Source organism: Phallusia mammillata, chromosome 7 (genome assembly GCF_965637545.1).
Source record: "Phallusia mammillata chromosome 7, kaPhaMamm4.hap1.1, whole genome shotgun sequence".
Lineage (NCBI taxonomy): Eukaryota > Metazoa > Chordata > Ascidiacea > Phlebobranchia > Ascidiidae > Phallusia > Phallusia mammillata.
In genome coordinates this window covers 24,257,828-24,278,465 of record NC_137258.1, presented here as the reverse complement: position 1 = coordinate 24,278,465, position 20,638 = coordinate 24,257,828, and the positions used below count along the sequence as shown (strand labels likewise).

The 20,638-nt window shown below is 37.7% G+C and overlaps 1 protein-coding gene and 1 non-coding gene across 2 annotated transcripts; one reads left to right on the top strand and one right to left on the bottom strand.

Annotated features, from left to right (window-relative positions):
- Positions 1 to 5,804: 5,804 nt before the first annotated feature.
- On the bottom strand, positions 5,805 to 20,277 carry LOC145237272 (coatomer subunit beta-like). Its single transcript, XM_080100071.1, has 19 exons — positions 20,038 to 20,277; positions 19,106 to 19,257; positions 18,382 to 18,551; positions 17,836 to 17,989; positions 16,824 to 17,014; positions 16,220 to 16,340; positions 15,665 to 15,796; positions 14,702 to 14,824; positions 13,923 to 14,068; positions 13,416 to 13,593; positions 12,932 to 13,159; positions 12,296 to 12,412; positions 11,467 to 11,616; positions 10,754 to 10,903; positions 10,130 to 10,274; positions 9,423 to 9,654; positions 8,513 to 8,636; positions 7,753 to 7,908; positions 5,805 to 6,983 (listed from the first exon to the last, which is right to left on the bottom strand). Exons 1-19 carry the CDS (start codon positions 20,210 to 20,212, stop codon positions 6,927 to 6,929), a joined length of 2,901 nt encoding a protein of 966 aa, XP_079956197.1. The 5' UTR covers positions 20,213 to 20,277; the 3' UTR covers positions 5,805 to 6,926.
- On the top strand, positions 12,119 to 12,192 carry Trnas-gga (transfer RNA serine (anticodon GGA)). Its single transcript has one exon. It is a non-coding gene; the product is annotated as a tRNA-Ser (tRNA).
- Positions 20,278 to 20,638: the final 361 nt, after the last annotated feature.

The following is a 20,638-nucleotide window of genomic DNA, read 5'->3' as shown; positions in this document are numbered from 1 at the left end:
TTTCTTCGATTTTTTGACCCCCAAAAATCGAAAAAACGGAAAGGCTATAGCCTTAGGGCTTTTTCAAAAATCGGGTCAAAATTTTAGAATTTGAAAACCGGTTCAAACCGGTTTGGAGGTTCGGTAGGAGGCAGAAACCGGTCATAACCGGTTGAAAACTGGAATATTCCCGCGAAAACCCACCGAACACCGGATTTTTCTTCGATTTTTTGACCCCCAAAAATCGAAAAAACGGAAAGGCTATAGCCTTAGGGTTTTTTCAAAAATCGGGTCAAAATTTTTGAATTTGAAAACCGGTTTGGAGGTTCGGTAGGAGGCAGAAACCGGTCATAACCGGTTTGAAACTGGAATATTCCCGCGAAAACCCACCGAAAACCGGATTTTTCTTCGATTTTTTGACCCCCAAAAATCGAAAAAAACGGAAAGGCTATAGCCTTAGGGTTTTTTCAAAAATCGGGTCAAAATTTTCGAAGTTGAAAACCGGTTCAAACCGGTTTGGAGGTTCGGTAGGAGGCAGAAACCGGTCATAACCGGTTTGAAACTGGAATATTCCCGCGAAAACCCACCGAAAACCGGATTTTTCTTCGAATTTTTTGACCCCCAAAAATCGAAAAAACCGGAAAGGCTATAGCCTCAGGGTTTTTTCAAAAATCGGGTCAAAATTTTCGAATTTGAAAACCGGTTCAAACCGGTTTGGAGGTTCGGTAGGAGGCAGAAACCGGTCATAACCGGTTTGAAACTGGAATATTCCCGCGAAAACCCACCGAAAACCGGATTTTTCTTCGATTTTTTGACCCCCAAAAATCGAAAAAACGGAAAGGCTATAGCCTTAGGGTTTTTTCAAAAATCGGGTCAAAATTTTCGAATTTGAAAACCGGTTTAAACCGCTTTGGAGGTTCGGTAGGAGGCAGAAACCGGTCATAACCGGTTTGAAACTGGAATATTCCCGCGAAAACCCACCGAAAACCGGATTTTTCTTCGATTTTTTGACCCTCGAAATCGAAAAAACGGAAAGGCTATAGCCTTAGGGTTTTTTCAAAAATCGGGTCAAAATTTTCGAATTTGAAAACCGGTTTAAACCGCTTTGGAGGTTCGGTAGGAGGCAGAAACCGGTCATAACCGGTTTGAAACTGGAATATTCCCGCGAAAACCCACCGAAAACCGGATTTTTCTTCGATTTTTTGACCCCCAAAAATCGAAAAAACCGGAAAGGCTATAGCCTTAGGGTTTTTTCAAAAATCGGGTCAAAATTTTCGAATTTGAAAACCGGTTCAAACCGGTTTGGAGGTTCGGTAGGAGGCAGAAACCGGTCATAACCGGTTTGAAACTGGAATATTCCCGCGAAAACCCACCGAAAACCAGATTTTTCTTCGATTTTTTGACCCTCGAAATCGAAAAAACGGAAAGGCTATAGCCTTAGGGTTTTTTCAAAAATCGGGTCAAAATTTTCGAATTTGAAAACCGGTTTAAACCGCTTTGGAGGTTCGGTAGGAGGCAGAAACCGGTCATAACCGGTTTGAAACTGGAATATTCCCGCGAAAACCCACCGAAAACCGGATTTTTCTTCGATTTTTTGACCCTCGAAATCGAAAAAACGGAAAGGCTATAGCCTTAGGGTTTTTTCAAAAATCGGGTCAAAATTTTCGAATTTGAAAACCGGTTTAAACCGCTTTGGAGGTTCGGTAGGAGGCAGAAACCGGTCATAACCGGTTTGAAACTGGAATATTCCCGCGAAAACCCACCGAAAACCGGATTTTTCTTCGAATTTTTTGACCCCCAAAAATCGAAAAAACGGAAAGGCTATAGCCTTAGGGTTTTTTCAAAAATCGGGTCAAAATTTTCGAATTTGAAAACCGGTTTAAACCGCTTTGGAGGTTCGGTAGGAGGCAGAAACCGGTCATAACCGGTTTGAAACTGGAATATTCCCGCGAAAACCCACCGAAAACCGGATTTTTCTTCGATTTTTTGACCCTCGAAATCGAAAAAACGGAAAGGCTATAGCCTTAGGGTTTTTTCAAAAATCGGGTCAAAATTTTCGAATTTGAAAACCGGTTTAAACCGCTTTGGAGGTTCGGTAGGAGGCAGAAACCGGTCATAACCGGTTTGAAACTGGAATATTCCCGCGAAAACCCACCGAAAACCGGATTTTTCTTCGAATTTTTTGACCCCCAAAAATCGAAAAAACGGAAAGGCTATAGCCTTAGGGTTTTTTCAAAAATCGGGTCAAAATTTTCGAATTTGAAAACCGGTTTATACCGGTTTGGAGGTTCGGTAGGAGGCAGAAACCGGTCATAACCGGTTTGAAACTGGAATATTCCCGCGAAAACCCACCGAAAACTGTATTTTTCTTCGATTTTTTGACCCCAAAAATCGAAAAAAACGGAAAGGCTATAGCCTTAGGGTTTTTTCAAAAATCGGGTCAAAATTTTCGAATTTGAAAACCGGTTCAAACCGGTTTGGAGGTTCGGTAGGAGGCAGAAACCGGTCATAACCGGTTTGAAACTGGAATATTCCCGCGAAAACCCACCGAAAACCGGATTTTCTTCGATTTTATGACCCCCAAAAATCGAAAAAACGGAAAGGCTATAGCCTTAGGGTTTTTTCAAAAATCGGGTCAAAATTTTCGAAGTTGAAAACCGGTTCAAACCGGTTTGGAGGTTCGGTAGGAGGCAGAAACCGGTCATAACCGGTTTGAAACTGGAATATTCCCGCGAAAACCCACCGAAAACCGGATTTTTCTTCGATTTTTTGACCCCCAAAAATCGAAAAAACGGAAAGGCTATAGCCTTAGGGTTTTTTCAAAAATCGGGTCAAAATTTTCGAATTTGAAAACCGGTTTATACCGGTTTGGAGGTTCGGTAGGAGGCAGAAACCGGTCATAACCGGTTTGAAACTGGAATATTCCCGCGAAAACCCACCGAAAACCGGATTTTTCTTCGATTTTTTGACCCCCAAAAATCGAAAAAACGGAAAGGCTATAGCCTAAGGGTTTTTTCAAAAATCGGGTAAAAATTTTCGAATTTTAAAACCGGTTTATAGCGGTTTGGAGGTTCGGTAGGAGGCAGAAACCGGTCATAACCGGTTTGAAACTGGAATATTCCCGCGAAAACCCACCGTAAACCGGATTTTTCTTCGAATTTTTGACCCCAAAAATCGAAAAAACGGAAAGGCTATAGCCTAAGGGTTTTTTCAAAAATCGGGTAAAAATTTTCGAATTTGAAAACCGGTTTATAGCGGTTTGGAGGTTCGGTAGGAGGCAGAAACCGGTCATAACCGGTTTGAAACTGGAATATTCCCGCGAAAACCCACCGAAAACCGGATTTTTCTTCGATTTTTTGACCCCCAAAAATCGAAAAAACGGAAAGGCTATAGCCTTAGGGTTTTTTCAAAAATCGGGTCAAAATTTTCGAATTTGAAAACCGGTTTGGAGGTTCGGTAGGAGGCAGAAACCGGTCATAACCGGTTTGAAACTGGAATATTCCCGCGAAAACCCACCGAAAACCGGATTTTTCTTCGATTTTTTGACCCCCAAAAATCGAAAAAACGGAAAGACTATAGCCTTAGGGTTTTTTCAAAAATCGGGTCAAAATTTTCGAATTTGATAACCGGTTATGACCGCTTTGGAGGTTCGGTAGGAGGCAGAAACCGGTCATAACCGGTTTGAAACTGGAATATTCCCGCGAAAACCCACCGAAAACTGGATTTTTCTTCGATTTTTTGACCCCCAAAAATCGAAAAAACGGAAAGGCTATAGCCTTAGGGTTTTTTCAAAAATCGGGTCAAAATTTTCGAAGTTGAAAACCGGTTCAAACCGGTTTGGAGGTTCGGTAGGAGGCAGAAACCGGTCATAACCGGTTTGAAACTGGAATATTCCCGCGAAAACCCACCGAAAACCGGATTTTCTTCGATTTTTTGACCCCCAAAAATCGAAAAAACGGAAAGGCTATAGCCTTAGGGTTTTTTCAAAAATCGGGTCAAAATTTTCGAATTTGAAAACCGGTTTAAACCGCTTTGGAGGTTCGGTAGGAGGCAGAAACCGGTCATAACCGGTTTGAAACTGGAATATTCCCGCGAAAACCCACCGTAAACCGGATTTTTCTTCGAATTTTTGACCCCAAAAATCGAAAAAACGGAAAGGCTATAGCCTAAGGGTTTTTTCAAAAATCGGGTAAAAATTTTCGAATTTGAAAACCGGTTTATAGCGGTTTGGAGGTTCGGTAGGAGGCAGAAACCGGTCATAACCGGTTTGAAACTGGAATATTCCCGCGAAAACCCACCGAAAACCGGATTTTCTTCGATTTTTTGACCCCCAAAAATCGAAAAAACGGAAAGGCTATAGCCTTAGGGTTTTTTCAAAAATCGGGTCAAAATTTTCAAATTTGAAAACCGGTTCAAACCGGTTTGGAGGTTCGGTAGGAGGCAGAAACCGGTCATAACCGGTTTGAAACTGGAATATTCCCGCGAAAACCCACCGAAAACCGGATTTTTCTTCGATCTTTTGACCCCCAAAAATCGAAAAAACGGAAAGGCTATAGCCTTAGGGTTTTTTCAAAAATCGGGTCAAAATTTTCGAATTTGAAAACCGGTTTGGAGGTTCGGTAGGAGGCAGAAACCGGTCATAACCGGTTTGAAACTGGAATATTCCCGCGAAAACCCACCAAAAAACGGATTTTTCTTCGATTTTTTGACCCCCAAAAATCGAAAAAACGGAAAGGCTATAGCCTTAGGGTTTTTTCAAAAATCGGGTCAAAATTTTCGAATTTGATAACCGGTTATGACCGCTTTGGAGGTTCGGTAGGAGGCAGAAACCGGTCATAACCGGTTTGAAACTGGAATATTCCCGCGAAAACCCACCGAAAACTGGATTTTTCTTCGATTTTTTGACCCCCAAAAATCGAAAAAACGGAAAGGCTATAGCCTTAGGGTTTTTTCAAAAATCGGGTCAAAATTTTCGAAGTTGAAAACCGGTTCAAACCGGTTTGGAGGTTCGGTAGGAGGCAGAAACCGGTCATAACCGGTTTGAAACTGGAATATTCCCGCGAAAACCCACCGAAAACCGGATTTTTCTTCGACTTTTTGACCCCCAAAAATCGAAAAAACGGAAAGGCTATAGCCTCAGGGTTTTTTCAAAAATCGGGTCAAAATTTTCGAATTTGAAAACCGGTTCAAACCGGTTTGGAGGTTCGGTAGGAGGCAGAAACCGGTCATAACCGGTTTGAAACTGGAATATTCCCGCGAAAACACACCGAAAACCGAATTTTTCTTCGATTTATATCGGGGCTGTGTATGCTAGGGTTGTCAATCATCAGGATTTACCCTAAGATGTCAGGGAATTTGGCGTTTATAGCTGCAGCAGGGAGAAATGTTAAAATGTATTTGAAAATCCGGAATTTAGGAAAAAATAAGCTTGTGTACAAATTAACGTACCAATGGAGAAAGTTTCTAGTAGTTAGCTACAACCGCGTCTGTACCATGAAACGTAAAGAGATAAACTGGCGGCCAGCAGGTTAACGCAAAAAGTTACTGTTTCGTTTGTGCGCGTTTCAATTCGTGTTTGATACTAGTTGTCTAACAATAAGCGTTAAATACAGAAATAAAATCCGCGTCTGAAGGAAAACAGCATTCAATGCTACGCGGGAAGTTTCATTTGCTTTCACTGCTGATGAAAAAGGTTTGCCACGTGTACCTAATATGCAAGGAACTATAACTAACAACAAAATGTCGAATGTCGTAAGTCATAAAAATGTTTTAACAGCGTCATTTTATTTTTAACCAAAAAAACCCCTGACATAAACAGTTACAGCTGCAATCACCAACCGAATTTTATTTCTTTGCACGTAAGCGGAGCGGAAGTTTCACACGTAATAAGGTGTCGATGATGTAACAAAGATATACAATGACGTAACAAGGAACCTGCGACGCTCAATTCACACGTCATAATAAATATTTTACCGCATGAAAATATCCTCAATGAGATGTTACAGAAAGTTTATGCAGCAGTTTTGTAATCGGTGTCAAGTTTAGATTCTAATTTATAGTTTCAAATTCAGTTAGCGTTGATGAAAAGACAGACAGACTTGTACTAAGCCATAAAGGGAATGCAAAGTAATGTGTACGAAGGACTTCTTTCCGAACAGATTGCAATCACATCGTTTTAAAACATTCTTGATTCCAGACAGCACCCGATAATTTGAGTTTTTATCCAAAAATACAGTTCAGTCAACAAGGGAAACCCACTGTTTATCGCGCACAAGGTCCAAAGTATTTAATGCGACCTTAAGTGTGGAGGAGTGGCGCTGTTTTTATCCAATGAACGCATGTTCACAGATGAACCTAATGAGCTTTTTCTGACAATTTTTAAACAAATGATTGATGCGGTTTATCCAACAAAGCTCGTTGGCAACCCGCTTTAGAAAAACGGATTTAAATAGGACATGAAACTCGAACTCAGCAACTATTTTAACGTTCTCTTGAAATAATTGCGACAAAGTACATTTCTACAAGCCCCATGATCAGGTCATAGGAATAGAAAACGGGCAGGTTTTGGCCAGAAATAAAAATTCGCTTTATTCAGTTTTTTTTTTGTATCTTTCAGAACTATATATTCGGCTATAGTGCAGCGTAAATGACGTACTTACAAAACCAGGGGCAAAATGTAAACCGGAAGCTTGTATTTCCGGTCTAGCTTTTCCACTTTCTTATATATTTACACAAACTCCTCTGTTCAGAAGGCGCGAAGAAAAAGTTAAGAGACTAACAAGTTGACAATAAGATAAGTATGTAAAGAACGGCGAACACAAAAATCTAAGTAGCAATAAGTCGGTCCACTAGGGGCACTAGTGCGGCAATGACGTCACATTGCATGTATGACGTCATAATGATTCTTGTTTGGGGTAAATTGTTTTCTAGAATGCGCTGATTGTTGGTTATTTCTTTTTCTTTTGCGATTGATTGAGTTTGTCGCCCAGACTGAGAGCCATGCCCTGCAAAATAAATAAAATGTGTTCATTTTTGGCAACAATTCGCCGATTTGTGGATATAATTAAACACAAAATTTAAAAAAAAAACGATGCAAAATCTTTATGATTCTCTTAAGCAAGGCAAAACATAACAAAATACATACGTTTCTTGTAATAAACTTTAAAAATACTTTGACTTTACCGATGCAATAGAATAAAATGGTGATGTACAGTACACAAGATTCAGTTTAGGTGTTTGAAAAAGACTTAAAAATAAAGTCCCAAACTAGAACATTAACTAAAACAAACTACTAATGGGATGTTAATGGTAAAGAATTTTTGTTGGAGGCGTTTCAAAATTCTCTGTTTTGTCATCACAACAATTTCCTACTAAAAATGACGACCGCTAAACTATCAAACTCATATGTGTTTCTGCAGACAGTGGACACCGTTTCGACCTATAATAACAAGTTAATGCCCAGTTGCGGCATTGAACAGAATTGGTGAGGCATGGCTTTTCAGCTGTTACCCCCATAAAACTGGAGTGCAGTCTGCAGCTTAGCATGTATTGGCTCGATGATTTTATGCAGCATGTATTTATTGCATAAAAACAAAAAAGGCCCACCAGTTTGTAAAAATCAGACAATTTATGTGTCTTTTCCTATACCTGCTGTATTAATTTGGACACAAAATTGCGTCCATGAGGTTCTATCGCCTTACAATGGGTTGGACTACTTGTATTTTACATGTACTTTGGTTTTTACCACACAAACACAATTAACATTTTGCATACCTGGCTCTTAGCTCTGATCCTTATGTGGCCTGCCACTGGAGCATTAGGTCCTTTACCCGCAGGTTTCTCAATGCTAACGTTGGCAAGTCCACTTTCACCGAAGATTGACTTCGCAAAAAGATTTGCAGCAAGAAACCCGGAGTCGCCACCTAGCGCCTGGAATTTAAAGTGAAGATTGTTTATTTGCAGATTTTACAATCCTCTTACTATCATAGGGTTAAAACTGCAGTTCTTAAATTATAGGACTTTAAACATTTTCAGTGGGCACAGAATTATTTGAACTTGTAGTGTTATATGATAAACAAACTGTCATAACGGCTTGTGCCAGTTTTGTCGTAAATATAAGCCATAAACCTTTACTAAAATTTAGGACACGCAGAAAAACGTTTGGAGACCACTGGGTTAAACCAAACTTGGAGAACACACAAAAGCAACGCACAATTTTTTTAAACTTTTCAAGATTCTTGAAGCGAAAGAAAAACAAAAAACAATTTAGTCCTGATGGTTTCCCCTTGTTCTAATTCCCGTTTTTTAAGCTTTCTATTCGAAGAAATACACAACAAAGTTGAATAAAATGTTGTGCTCAAGTCCAAATTCGTGACCGTTTCATGACAAACAAACAAAAATTTCAACTTTATGCTGTCTCATTCTTTCACCTTTTACCAAATCAGGAATTTTTTTTTATATGCAAAGGCAAAAAATTTGAAGATATAAAAAAATTAAAAATGCTTCACAACAACTAATGACGATTCATTCTTACCTTTTCTGGTGTCAAACATTTCATGTTAGTGCAGCTGAGAATGTGTTGAAGGAATTCGGAAAGGTCTGTGATATTTGTGTTCACCGTCACTTTGTTTTCCCACTCAAACTCCGCCCACATTTGCCTGGGAATAAAAAATAACAGTCAGAATATTTAGATGTAGATGGACAAGTAGGGCTTATCAATTCAAAACATTCTCATTCCTTCCCAATATACTACACTGTAAATGCTGAACCATACAAAGATATTTTAAAATTGGGCATTTCATCAACTTCACAGGTCATAGGTTAACTGTTCATTTACAAACCATATGTAAAAATTAAAGTAAATTCCTCCCCGGTTGGGAACCATAGTGTCTTCTATTTTTCGTGCTCGGTCAAGCATCACAGAGTACTGTGACATTACATATTTATATGACGTAACAATGCATTTGTGACTAGAGTTGTTTACGTTGTTACAAAGAAAATAGCTTGGTGAAAACGAGAGAAATTACTTGGCGATTTTCGTATTGCAATTTCGTCAGAAGACTATGTTCAAACTTCTCTGCATAAACATACGATGTTTAGCAGATTTTTGGGAGAGTACTGCGCATTAAGAATTGCGTTACTTGGCACCAAATAATCGGGTATTTGTTCTGTGCAAATGTGCTCACATGTATCAGTTTTTATAGGTGTATTTGCAATTTTGCAAACAAAAATCAGTAAAATATTTCAATTCCGTAAGTGGCAATTCATCTACTACGAAGATATACCAGCAAATGTGGTTGTTGCAAAATAATTACTTTATTATACAAGCGCTTTGATAACAACCCATGCAACCATCTATGATTGTCATTGTTATTCATGTGTTGATTTCAGCAAACAACCGAGTGGGAATCAAACCCACAACCTTTAGATGTCAAGCAACCAACCTGAATTCAGCATCAGTGCATGTGGCAGGTTGGATGTAATCCATGATGTCAATGTGAATATCATTGAGTACGACACAATTACGATCGCTGCCCGCTCCTGTGATGTCATAGACGATATTCCCGAATATAATTCCATTCTCTGTTGACGCGACTTTTACACTTGCTTTGATGTTCGCGAAGTCGTGTGGGGCGAGTGTAAGTGGACTCGGCTTTTCAACCAACTTAAGGTCGCCTGTAATTAAAAATAAAAATTAATATTCAGTGTAACTGCCTTGTGTTCACAAGTTTGTGGGTTCTAATCCCGGCTCGGCCACTTGTGTTTTCTAGTGCAAGAAACTTGAGAAGTGTTGCTCAAACCTATAAAATCTGATTATTTAACGCAACTGATTTGGCATAGTGGTAAAATACTATTCTGCACCCTATTTCATTATGGGATTAACATAGTTTTGTATTTAGCACTATGGTTTTTTATTGTATATGTTTATTCCTGTAATTGCAAATACAAATATACAGAGCGGTATGACTTTCTGAAACAAACCGTCTTCGATTTTCGCGGATACGTTCAGAGAAAAAACGCGTTTCTTTAGACTTTTTTACAGAAAAAAAGCGTTTCTCCAGACCTTACTTTTTAAAACATACCATTTGTTTATCCTTTCTTCCCTGACTATAAACTCAAACCCATACACTTTACTTGTTTCACAACATACCCAGTGTGGCAAGCTCAATAGTGCAGTTCTGTAGAGTATCAGCAGTTTGATTGACAACCAACACATCCAATACAATATCATACTGATTGATGTGAACATAAGCTTCAGCATAAACTGGATCTGAGAAGCCTGTCAGTTGTGTAACCTGAATGTAACAAATCTTTGGGTTAAAAACGACGATGAATACATGCTTTGGTAGACATTTGAACAAGCAGTGTGGAAATTTGGCATGATTTCAATAGTTAATCACATGAAAATCATTCCAAAAAATAAATTGCAACAAACGGGCCAATAATTAAGTGAATAGTAATTTACAAATAGCAATGTTAGTACAGCCTAGTGCAGTAGTTCTCAAACTGTGCGTCGCACGCCCTGGTGCGTCGTTTTAATTTTCCAAGGGCGTTGCAGAATAGTTCCGTTACGTGGCTTTTTGTTGTTGTATCAATAAACACAACTTTAACAGCAAGTTTTCTCATTAATTAAATTTGTTGGTGCGTCGCAAGTTGTTAAATGGAAGAAAGAACAAAGAAGTGTTCAAACTTTAATAAAAAGTTAACAAAGAAAACTAATCCTAAACTATGCGCTTGAGAATGCACTCAGGTACAAGTTTCCATCATTACGAACCTTGTTAAGTTTTGATGCACCCGGATCTTTGGCTTCCTTCTTCTGACTGAGAGTTCCCACTGCAGCGTTCAGACTCAACTCAAACTGGTCCTCGAGAGATCCAGCCTCAACTTTCGCCAGAAGTTGGACAAAGTTGATCGGGTCGTCAGGCTAGAATGATAAAATTATTTTAGAAATGGGGATCTGAGTTATTTTGCTCACTAAAGTCAACAAGAAAACTACACCAGCATTCGATGGAAAATCAAAACAATGTTCAATTTCAGGATGTATTGATAACGGTTTTCAGAGGGATATTTTTAAAAATAATTGTTGTCTAATGTATGTTTTACAAAACCAATGTTACTATTTAGAATACTACGTACGGATCTGTTCATAAGTTTACTGGTGAAATATAACGGCACAAATAGATGTAAAAAGCGACATGCTTTATTGTTCAAATGTTTCGGCCAATGGTCATGCCATCATCAGTGATGTGAAGGTTGACTGTCATTTTTCATGTGTTTTTGGGACATAATTTTCACCATGTAATGTTACTATTGTTCGGATTGTAGCTTAAACATATTTTACACCTTCAAACAAACTACTTTTACAAACTTATTGCCACTTAAAGTGTAAGATTCCAATTTTTACTCACTTTGTATCAACTTTTACTTTACCCTACCCATTTTTGGTCACAGCACAATTATAGAGTTTCTGTGTTCTGTAAAACTTGCCTGAACAGCGCTGAGAGCGCTTTTGTTTTTCTCTGCAGCTTTTCTCTGAATAATTTCCTCAGCAGCTCGAATCTCAAGCAAAGTGGAAAGCGAACTACGACATTTTGATGTGAAAATGTCAGACATTACTTGCTGGCGCTCCGACAAAACCTGGAACACAATAAAGTATTGGTTAAGTTAAAAAATTTATGTCATATTGTGATATTACCCTGATAAAGCCCCCAAATGAGATTTAAAATGAGTGTTATATAATTGTCGTTTGAGCAAATAAAAAGTTTTTGCATATTTGCTAGCTTTAATCGCACTTTTTTAACTAACAGAAAGCAAGAAAATTAAATGTAAAAATGCAAGCCTTGATCAAAGACCAAGTTATTTTCTAGAGATCTTGCAGAGAATTGCTTGCACTTCTCATTAGTAACAGGTAAAAACTTTATCATATTGTTGTCAGAAAGTGATTACAGAGAAGCTTAGATAAATTACAGCTAAGATTAATCCATTTAAACTGGAATCAGCGCTGAAGCGTCCATGCAGACGAGCAATCTTAGATAATCAATGGCCGGACCGGCAATACCCAACTACTAAACTGACATGTGCAGCATACAAGGCAGTTAATGGTGCTTGTCATTCGACTTTTGGTAGGTTTTTCCACTGAGCCTGTGTAGCTCAGTTGGTAGAGCGCGAGTCCCGGAAAGACTTCTGTCGTGGGTTCGAATCCCACTGCAGGCTAGATTTTTCAAGCCTACGCCTTTCCATATGGTAATGCTTGGTGACCGGTTTGATTCGTTATAATGCCTTCAATGGGTCTGGTGCAGATAAAGTACAAGTTTACCTTCAGGCACGAGGCAAGTCGGTCGACCTCATCATCACTGATGGGTTTCTTGGGAAGTGAAGATTTGCCAAGATGTAGAACGCTCGATAGAATGAGCATGCACTGTGCTGCAAATGACTGGAACAACAAGAAAAAGTTATTAAAATGACAGATGACTGTGTGTGTTTCTTTATGATAAGCCAAGATCGCCAAGTATTCCAAATCACCCGTATATGTTAGGTCCTTTATCCTGCTTTTATGAGGTTGGTTGTTCACATGACAAGTATACACACAAATTCTGTTAAGTGCCTACAACTCAGTTACATAATAGTTCAATTAGCAAAAAAGCCAGTCAATTGTTAAGAAATTCATCCAGTTAATTACTGGATTGTGCAGATATATGTTTGTGGAGCGTAATATAATCGCTGTATATATTTGTGAAGAGTTTGTAAATGCAGAACAACATTTTACAAATTCCAGAAGTTTGTATCTTTTACTTTATAGTGCAAATTGCCATGATACAACTGTCTCAGCTCATCATAACATAATGTTACTCAAATACAGAAACCAGGCTAAACTAAAAGAACCCCCGCTAAATAAATGTGTAAAAAGCTAGGCGAATTGGTTATTAACCTAAAAAGATTTTCAACAACTTACATTTTGTTTTCGTGGATCATTGCAGTTTGTCATGAACCTGAGAGCTTGTTTGGTCAAAGCAGTGGAAAGGGAACCGGCAAGTGAGAAGTCCCCATCCATGAAGAATTGACGAAGAGGTGGACGTTTTGTGTTATCGCCTCCTTTTCCTCCGGAAGATTTACTCCCAACGCTGAAAGCTGATTGGGTGACGTAAGTTCCCATCTCAGTAACACGACGAGCAGCTGCAGACTGTGGAAAAATAACAGATTAAAGCAGTGGCTCCCAAGCTTTCTTGACGAATTCCTCACTTAACAATTTAAACATTTTAAACCAGACTAAATGGTAGATGCTAGCATTCAAAGATGATTTAAAATTGGGTCTAGGTTCACTGTAGTGCACTGTATTTGTACACAATGCATCGGTCCAAAACACTAACAAATTTACATAAGGGTTGGTTGCTACCAAAGGGTTGTGAACCTCTATAGATAGAAACAAAGCTTCAAACCTGAGCTGTCTTTTCCTCACTATCCTGATTTTCGTCAGCTTCCCCGGCAGCCAACTTCAGCTCGTGTTCCACGATAGGGAGATCCCCCACAGACTTGCGAACTTCAGTTACAAATTTGAGAATCCTCGAAGTTCCGTCGCAGTATTCACCCAAAATCCACAACACACCGCGCATTATCCTGGATAAACAAAAAAAAATGTTTTGTGATAAGGTGTCTGGCAGTGCGATCACTTTCGATTTTTATACTTTTGTTTAGTTTGCGCTATTGTAACTATCATGCAACTAAACTAGAAACCAAATTATGGAAAAAAGTTACTGTAGAACACATATATTGCAGTTTTAGTTGCATATTGAAGGAGCCTAATGTACAAAAACAAACTTTAAAGCAAAGAGGTGGTCGTTGGAAAAAAATGGTATAGTTATAAAAATAAATATTTAACTAGTGACCAAACCTATCACCTCTGCAAAATCAAAAACATGTGACAAAACTTTAATCAAAAAACTTACTTTGCAGCGCGAATGGTTGAAAACACTTCCAACAGTTTGTCTAGAATGAGGCCCTTGTGTGCGTCGTATCTGTGGACAGCTTCACGAACGAACAACAAAACGTCACAAGCTGCCAATTCCTCGCTGTCACCCAAAAACTCCATGAGCTGAAATATATCATAGAAATCAAAATAACTCAGGGCATAAAAGTGGGCAAAACTACTCAAAACCAAATGTCAAAGAGTATTGAGTTATATGGTTTTAACACAATATTTTGAAAACATTTTGGTAATTTGCCACAAAAAAAATACACAAATATACATTTTGGTTGAAGCAAATTCTTTGCAGTTCATTTTTAGCACACTGCTACTTCATAAAACCTTGCATACAGCAACCAGATATTTAAATGGCAGTCTAACAAGGTACAGGTAGCCAATGAAGCTTTAAACAACAAACATCCAACCAATGTCACACAGCGTTGTTTGTTTAATTACTGCTAACGAATACAGATTTTGAAGTGTTTCACAAATATGATATTTTAGGGGGATTACTTGGGATAAAGTGTAAAGGTTGCCTTGGTATACATTTGGGTTTGGAACTACAACAGTTTAATGTATCAGTCTAACAAGGTACAGATAATAATCAAAAAAGCTTTATACAACAAACAACCAATGTCACAAATGGCATTGTTTTGTTGAATTTAGGCTGATGAACAAATATGATAAAAAGACAGGTACTTGGGATAAAGTGCAAAGTTCAGTAAGTTATACAAACACAACAGTTCAAGATATGAGTCTTACCACTGGAATGATCATCGCAGCTGTGTCGGGGAACTTAACGGCACACAAATGCATTCGTTTTACCAACATTTGTCGGTATTTGTCAGTGTTGTCATGACCCTGGATATTTGCTGATTTGGTGATCTGGCAAAAAACATGATATACATAAGTAAACAAATATACCGTTTACAATTCAATATTTTGCTAATTATGAGACATTTTAGGAGACAGAAAAATAACACATACAACTGCTAGAGAATTGTATCATGAATCCATTTCTATTAGAGTTGTAAACAGGCTTGAAATTGAAACCTGAACCTGAAAGTACAAGCTCGAAACCCGGCCCGAACCAGAATCGTTTTTGAGAAGCCTGTTTAGGCCCGAAAGTTTGATTGACAAGCGTATTAGATTTTGGGTTTTCAAGAGTAGGTCTGAATCAATTTTTGTTGGATACTAGAAGTTAGAGTCTGATTACTTTTCTATGACACTTCTAAAGCAGGGGTGGGCAACCTACGGCCTGCAGGCCGCATCCGGCCCGCGAGCAACTTTTGAGCGGCCCGCGACACGTGTTTTATTTTGATCGACCGGGAGAAATGTATGTGCAAAATCCCATTTTTGTACCAAAGAGTTGTTACATTAAATGTTGATAGTTATTAGTTTATTACTAACAATAGGCATTGATACGTACAGAGACCAAATCATTGTGTATTTGACTTTGCCTAGCATTGCTATGTTATTGCATGACTATCAATGCGCCTCCACACTATATCACTGCTTTTTGGCCCGCGGATGCGAAAAGGTTGCCCGCCTTTGTTCTAAAGCTTGGTTTATCAAGAATATTTTATGCATGGAGCACGAGTTGGCTAGTGTAACAGCTTAAAATATAAAGACACACACAAGGCTTGAGCATTTACAAGTTTTGCTACAGCTATTTTGCGCAACTACTTCCAACAAACTACTTTGCAACATTGTAACAGCTTTTACCTCCTTCTCCATAAATTTCACAAAATCTTCGACATTTCTTGAGGTCACAAGGTCAAGTGCAAGGTCGAGAGTTTTGCGCCGAACTTCAAGGTCAGGTGAAGCGAGCGCTCTCAAAATATCCATCACCATTTCCTGTGAATTGAAAAAGTAACATTCAATTTGAATTTTAGTAGAACATAAGGGACAAAATCTTAAAAAAAGAAAAAGCATACAAATAGGCCAAAGCATACAACCACGAAAATATATTTAATGTTGTTTGTTATTCATTTTATATTTCGACGCAAGTTCAATTTGCCAAGCTTATGCAATTAACCAGCATAAGGGGTGATCTTATTTTTTTTAATATGGCAACTGTTTGGAATTTAAAATTCCCATGCAAGTAAATAGAAAATGCCACTGACCAAAAGAATATTACAAATCTACACAGCGTTTTTTTGATTTTGAAAATATACATTTAACCAGAATCTTGTAAGTTATTTTTCCCTGATCTTATTGGACTATTTGGAACACAACAAAATGGTGACTACACTGCAATACAAGTGTTGATGTACAAACCTGCAAAACTTTTTCATGTAGTGGATGATCTTTAAGGTCAATCAATCGATCAAGAACGATCAACTTCACATTATTGTCGGCCTCCTTAACAATCAACTCAATATAGCACTGTGCTGCAGCTCTGAATAAAAGATAAAATACAGTGTTTAGTATCAAACTTTGCATGTAAACCTAAAGATACTTGTAAAGTCAGCAAATCAGTTTAAAACATCATATATTTTGTGTATATATTCTCCAAAGCAGCAGTTCTCGAACCGGGTCCATGGCCCTCTACGGACTTTACAAGTTTATTGAGATTTTCATTTGGGTTACTGAAGAGGGGCCACAGGTGCTGAGGGTTACTTAAAGGGAGGGGTGATCAATAAACGTTTGAGAACCACTGCTCTAAAGTGGAAAGTATCCGATTACAGCATTTTTGGTGTAAGAAAATTTACGAATATTAAGTGGTGGTATCAAATTGAAAACTGGGTGTCGCGCCAATCCTAAGTGGTAAAGAATTCTGGCTGACATTGCAACAAATACAATATTAAAACCCAATAAATATATTTTTTATGAGGTGTTCAATAACTACGGTTGCAAGACAAAACATTATTGTCATACACACCTTATAGCAGTTGGGGCATTGGATAAGGTGACAAGCGTTCCGGCAGCTTCGTATCGAACAGCTTGGCTGGTAGATTGCAGCAGATTATAGATACATCGGATAAACCTAGATCTTTCGTTAGGATTGGCATTGCAAACTTTGTACACCAGCTCCACTATCACAAGCTGTAGGATGTCATTGAAGGTGTTCACCTGCAAAACACCAACATGTCATTGTTTTTTTCATGTTTAGCTTAAATATGATTTAGGGCCAAACTGTTAAGACACTTGATCATTTTAGACCAGGGGTGCCCAACCTTTTTTGACTCAAGATCGACTTTTGAGTTAGTCCAACTCTCGAGATCTACCATTCCAATACAAATTAGCAAAGACATAGCGGGTACCAGAACAAAGTAACAATTACTACTGCAACTGCTACTTTTGTAACGCAACAAAGCACCTACTTATGAACTTATTAACATATCCTGATGATTAATTCACACAATAAAGTCATCTATGTACAGCAATGCGTTGCAAAGCAAATATTTCAAACAATTTCTGCAACCCTCGCGATCGACTTAAAATCAGTCCGAGATCGACCAGTCGATCGCGGTCGACGGGTTGGGCATCCCTGTTTTAGACAATAAAAATGCTTGTAACTAATAAGATTAAAACAAAATTGCACTAAATGCAAGAGACAAAAAATAAATAAAAGTATTTTATATTTGCGCAAACTAAAAAACTGATGATAAACTTAATTTTAAACCTTGGTATGACACTCTTATCGGGAAAAACACATAAAACAAGGTTAAACTGTGATGATTTTTCTACAATGCGGCCCTAATATTTTCCAGGGTCAACCCAAACTCAATTTGCCAATCTATTTAAGCAACTAACCGGATTTACAAATTAAATGATAAGTACTGGTTTTGTAATTCCTATGCATTAACTGGATTATGCAATTACCCAGATTTGTCTATAGTGGAACTATGTAGTGCCAGCCTTTTGCAGAAACCCTCAAAAAGTCAACATACCTGGTCAATACAAGTACTAAGGTAATCCAAAGCCCGTTCCTGGTCTGCGTGAATCAACATCATGAAAGCATTTCTCTTGCAAGAAGCATCTTTCTCTCCCTCCAAGAAATCATGGATCAACTCAGGAGCATCAGGAATCAGCTGGTCAAATTTCCTGCAAGAATTCAAAGTTTTAAAAAGTAGTTTTATTAATTAACTGGTGTATATAATGGCAAGGAGGCAGCGTTCCCAGTTTATAACTGGCCGCTTTAAACCTTTGTTTCTCAGGATGAAACATTTCTAAGTTTTACATAAAAATTGGTCCTATTTCAAGTTTGAAATGACACATAGAGACAGCCTTCCCAGTTGATAACTGGCTGCTTTTAACCTTGGACGTATATGTATCTAAAGTCTATAAAATAAGGCTGTATTTTGCATTCTGTAGCTTGCGATGTGTATAAATAAACAGATAACTAAAATTCAAAAGTGTGTGCATAAGGTCTGCAGCCATTTTCTTAATAACCAACAGAGAAAAACAAGTTCACAGTTTAAAAAACTATAGTTCACCTGTAAATGGTGTAGATTGCCAGAACAGCGTTTCTCCTTACATAACTGTGGCGATGTTCCAGACACGTTCTGATCGCCGGCATGAGCGGTTCAATCAACTCTGGCTGGCGAAGCTTACATAGAAATCTGAGGGTGGAGCCACGAATAAACTCATTTGGATGTTGCAAATCCTGCAATGACAAGAAACAGAACGTTGTAAGCTTACAATTATAATATTTCAAAGTGGTACTGGATTAAATTTTATTTTAAACGTGGTATAGAACAATTTGGTTAATTACATTCTGGTTGATCACATAATTCATTTAACTGCATAAAGCACTTTGGCACATTAATTATGCAATCAACAGAATATAATAACATGTGTATGGTAGGTTTTTAAGTATGCAATCTAAACATCTTCTCATAAGTAATTTGACAATCTACATTAATCTGTTTAATAAAGGTTTAAAATAAAACCTTTGCTTAGACTGTAATGCAAATCATGCAAACTGTACTTCTAAGAACATATGCAAGGGAATTTGCACGTGCTGATATCAAAATGTATCATACAAGTTTGATATAAATTCACATCACTAATGATTGGATAAGCATTTGCTAAAACACTCAACAACAAAACAATAGTTTTTTTTGTATTTGGGCTGTTATATTAAATATTTATTGGATACAAACATAGTTGTTCAGTGTGTCACTTTACCTAAGTGGTTAAACAAGTGTTTTACTTTACCTTTCTGTAAGCATCACAGACCAAGATCATCTCAGGTCTAAGTTTTCCTTGTTGGTCAGTTTTTGGCCAAATCTCCCAAAATATGAGAAGTAGTTTCTTGACTGTGTGATCATCGGATGGGAGAAGATATTTAATGATTGTCATTAACAAACCTAGAAAAACACATTTTATGTTTTTCAGCTGCACAAAAAACAAACATTTAGGCAGAATAATGCCCAAAATCCCACACAGCATAGAAAAACTGGACGTTTTTAAGAGAAGTTATGTGTTGTTAATCAAAGTAAACTGGTTTACATATATATATTATATTTTTTTCAAATACATCTTTAAAAATACAAGCTGCGGAAAAAATAAACTATTTGTAGACAATGTGGCTTGTGTTTTGCAGTGGTAACAATAATTCTTTTTATAGATTAAATTGATCGGCTTTAGGCAATGATTTTGAACTTCTGGTCAGGCCAAAACAAACATTACCGAAACAGCATTGGTCAAGTAAAAAACAAGTGTAAAAAGTGATGCCTGCACACCAGTATGGATAGTATGGCAGCTGCACACCCGAGACTATTTTTTTTCAAGTTTGATTCCACACTTGAACAACCCCTCGGAAAAAGCCTTCGACGAAAATTTTCTATTGTTTTCTTGCGTTATTGACAAAACATTATTTAGAAGCGCTAAATAACTTCTGTTTTCCAGATTAGTTACATTAGTTAACCAGTGGCGCAATTGCATTTGACGGTTATTTTGAGATTTTGTTAAATATTTGTAAATTTTTCTTGATAAGGTGCACACTTGACTGGTTCGTGTACACCCTAAAATTTCTTCTTGTACACTTAAAAATTCTTCGTGCACACCCGAGATCTCGGCGAAATGTGCCATAAAATCCAATGTAGCCTGCACACAAACCACAAATATCAATGTGCACATTTTATCACCTTGTAACTTCTCCCCGTTCAAGGTCATAAGTATGACCTTCTTTAGTGCTTCAGTCTTGATTCTGATATCACCATGCTCGATGTCATTTTTCAACTTTGCCTCGTTAACAGGCTCAGAGTCGGTAACGGATGGACTGTAGATCAGCGTGTAACAAATACTCTCAGCAGATGTCATAATGTTCACAGCTTTTTATGAACACATATGAAAAACCTACTGCACGAATAAAATACTTGTTATTTTTTCGAATTCCATAAAACTTTTTCCAAAAGCATTTGCAAGGTGAAGCAGAGATTAGAAAACAAAACTGTTCACAATTTAAATGCAGTTTGGTATCAGTGGTAGCAATACTTATAAAAGTTATAACTTCAGAAGCAGTGCCATCGTTTGGAAAAACTGACAAATGACAATACAGCAAGTTTCGAAAATCAAAAACCGTCGTGTTTTTAGGAAAAAACACAGAACTACAAAACACACATCTTATTCACGTTAAATTGACCTCAAAGAATGTTTTACAATATTTTTAACTATCAATAAGTTTACTAATTCTATGTTTGTTAAAAAACAAAACTTTGCAAAACGAAATTCAACTTCAGCTGATAA

Bases quoted from the DNA above. Each gene is read 5' to 3' on its own strand.
- LOC145237272 (XM_080100071.1), bottom strand. From the start codon at position 20,212: ATGACATCTGCTGAGAGTATTTGTTACACGCTGATCTACAGTCCATCC. The intron at 14,069-14,701 runs GTAAGACTCATA...GATATATTTCAG, and splicing joins CTGCGATGATCATTCCAGTG to CTCATGGAGTTTTTGGGTGA. The intron at 13,594-13,922 runs GTAAGTTTTTTG...TTGTTTATCCAG, and splicing joins TCAACCATTCGCGCTGCAAA to GATAATGCGCGGTGTGTTGT.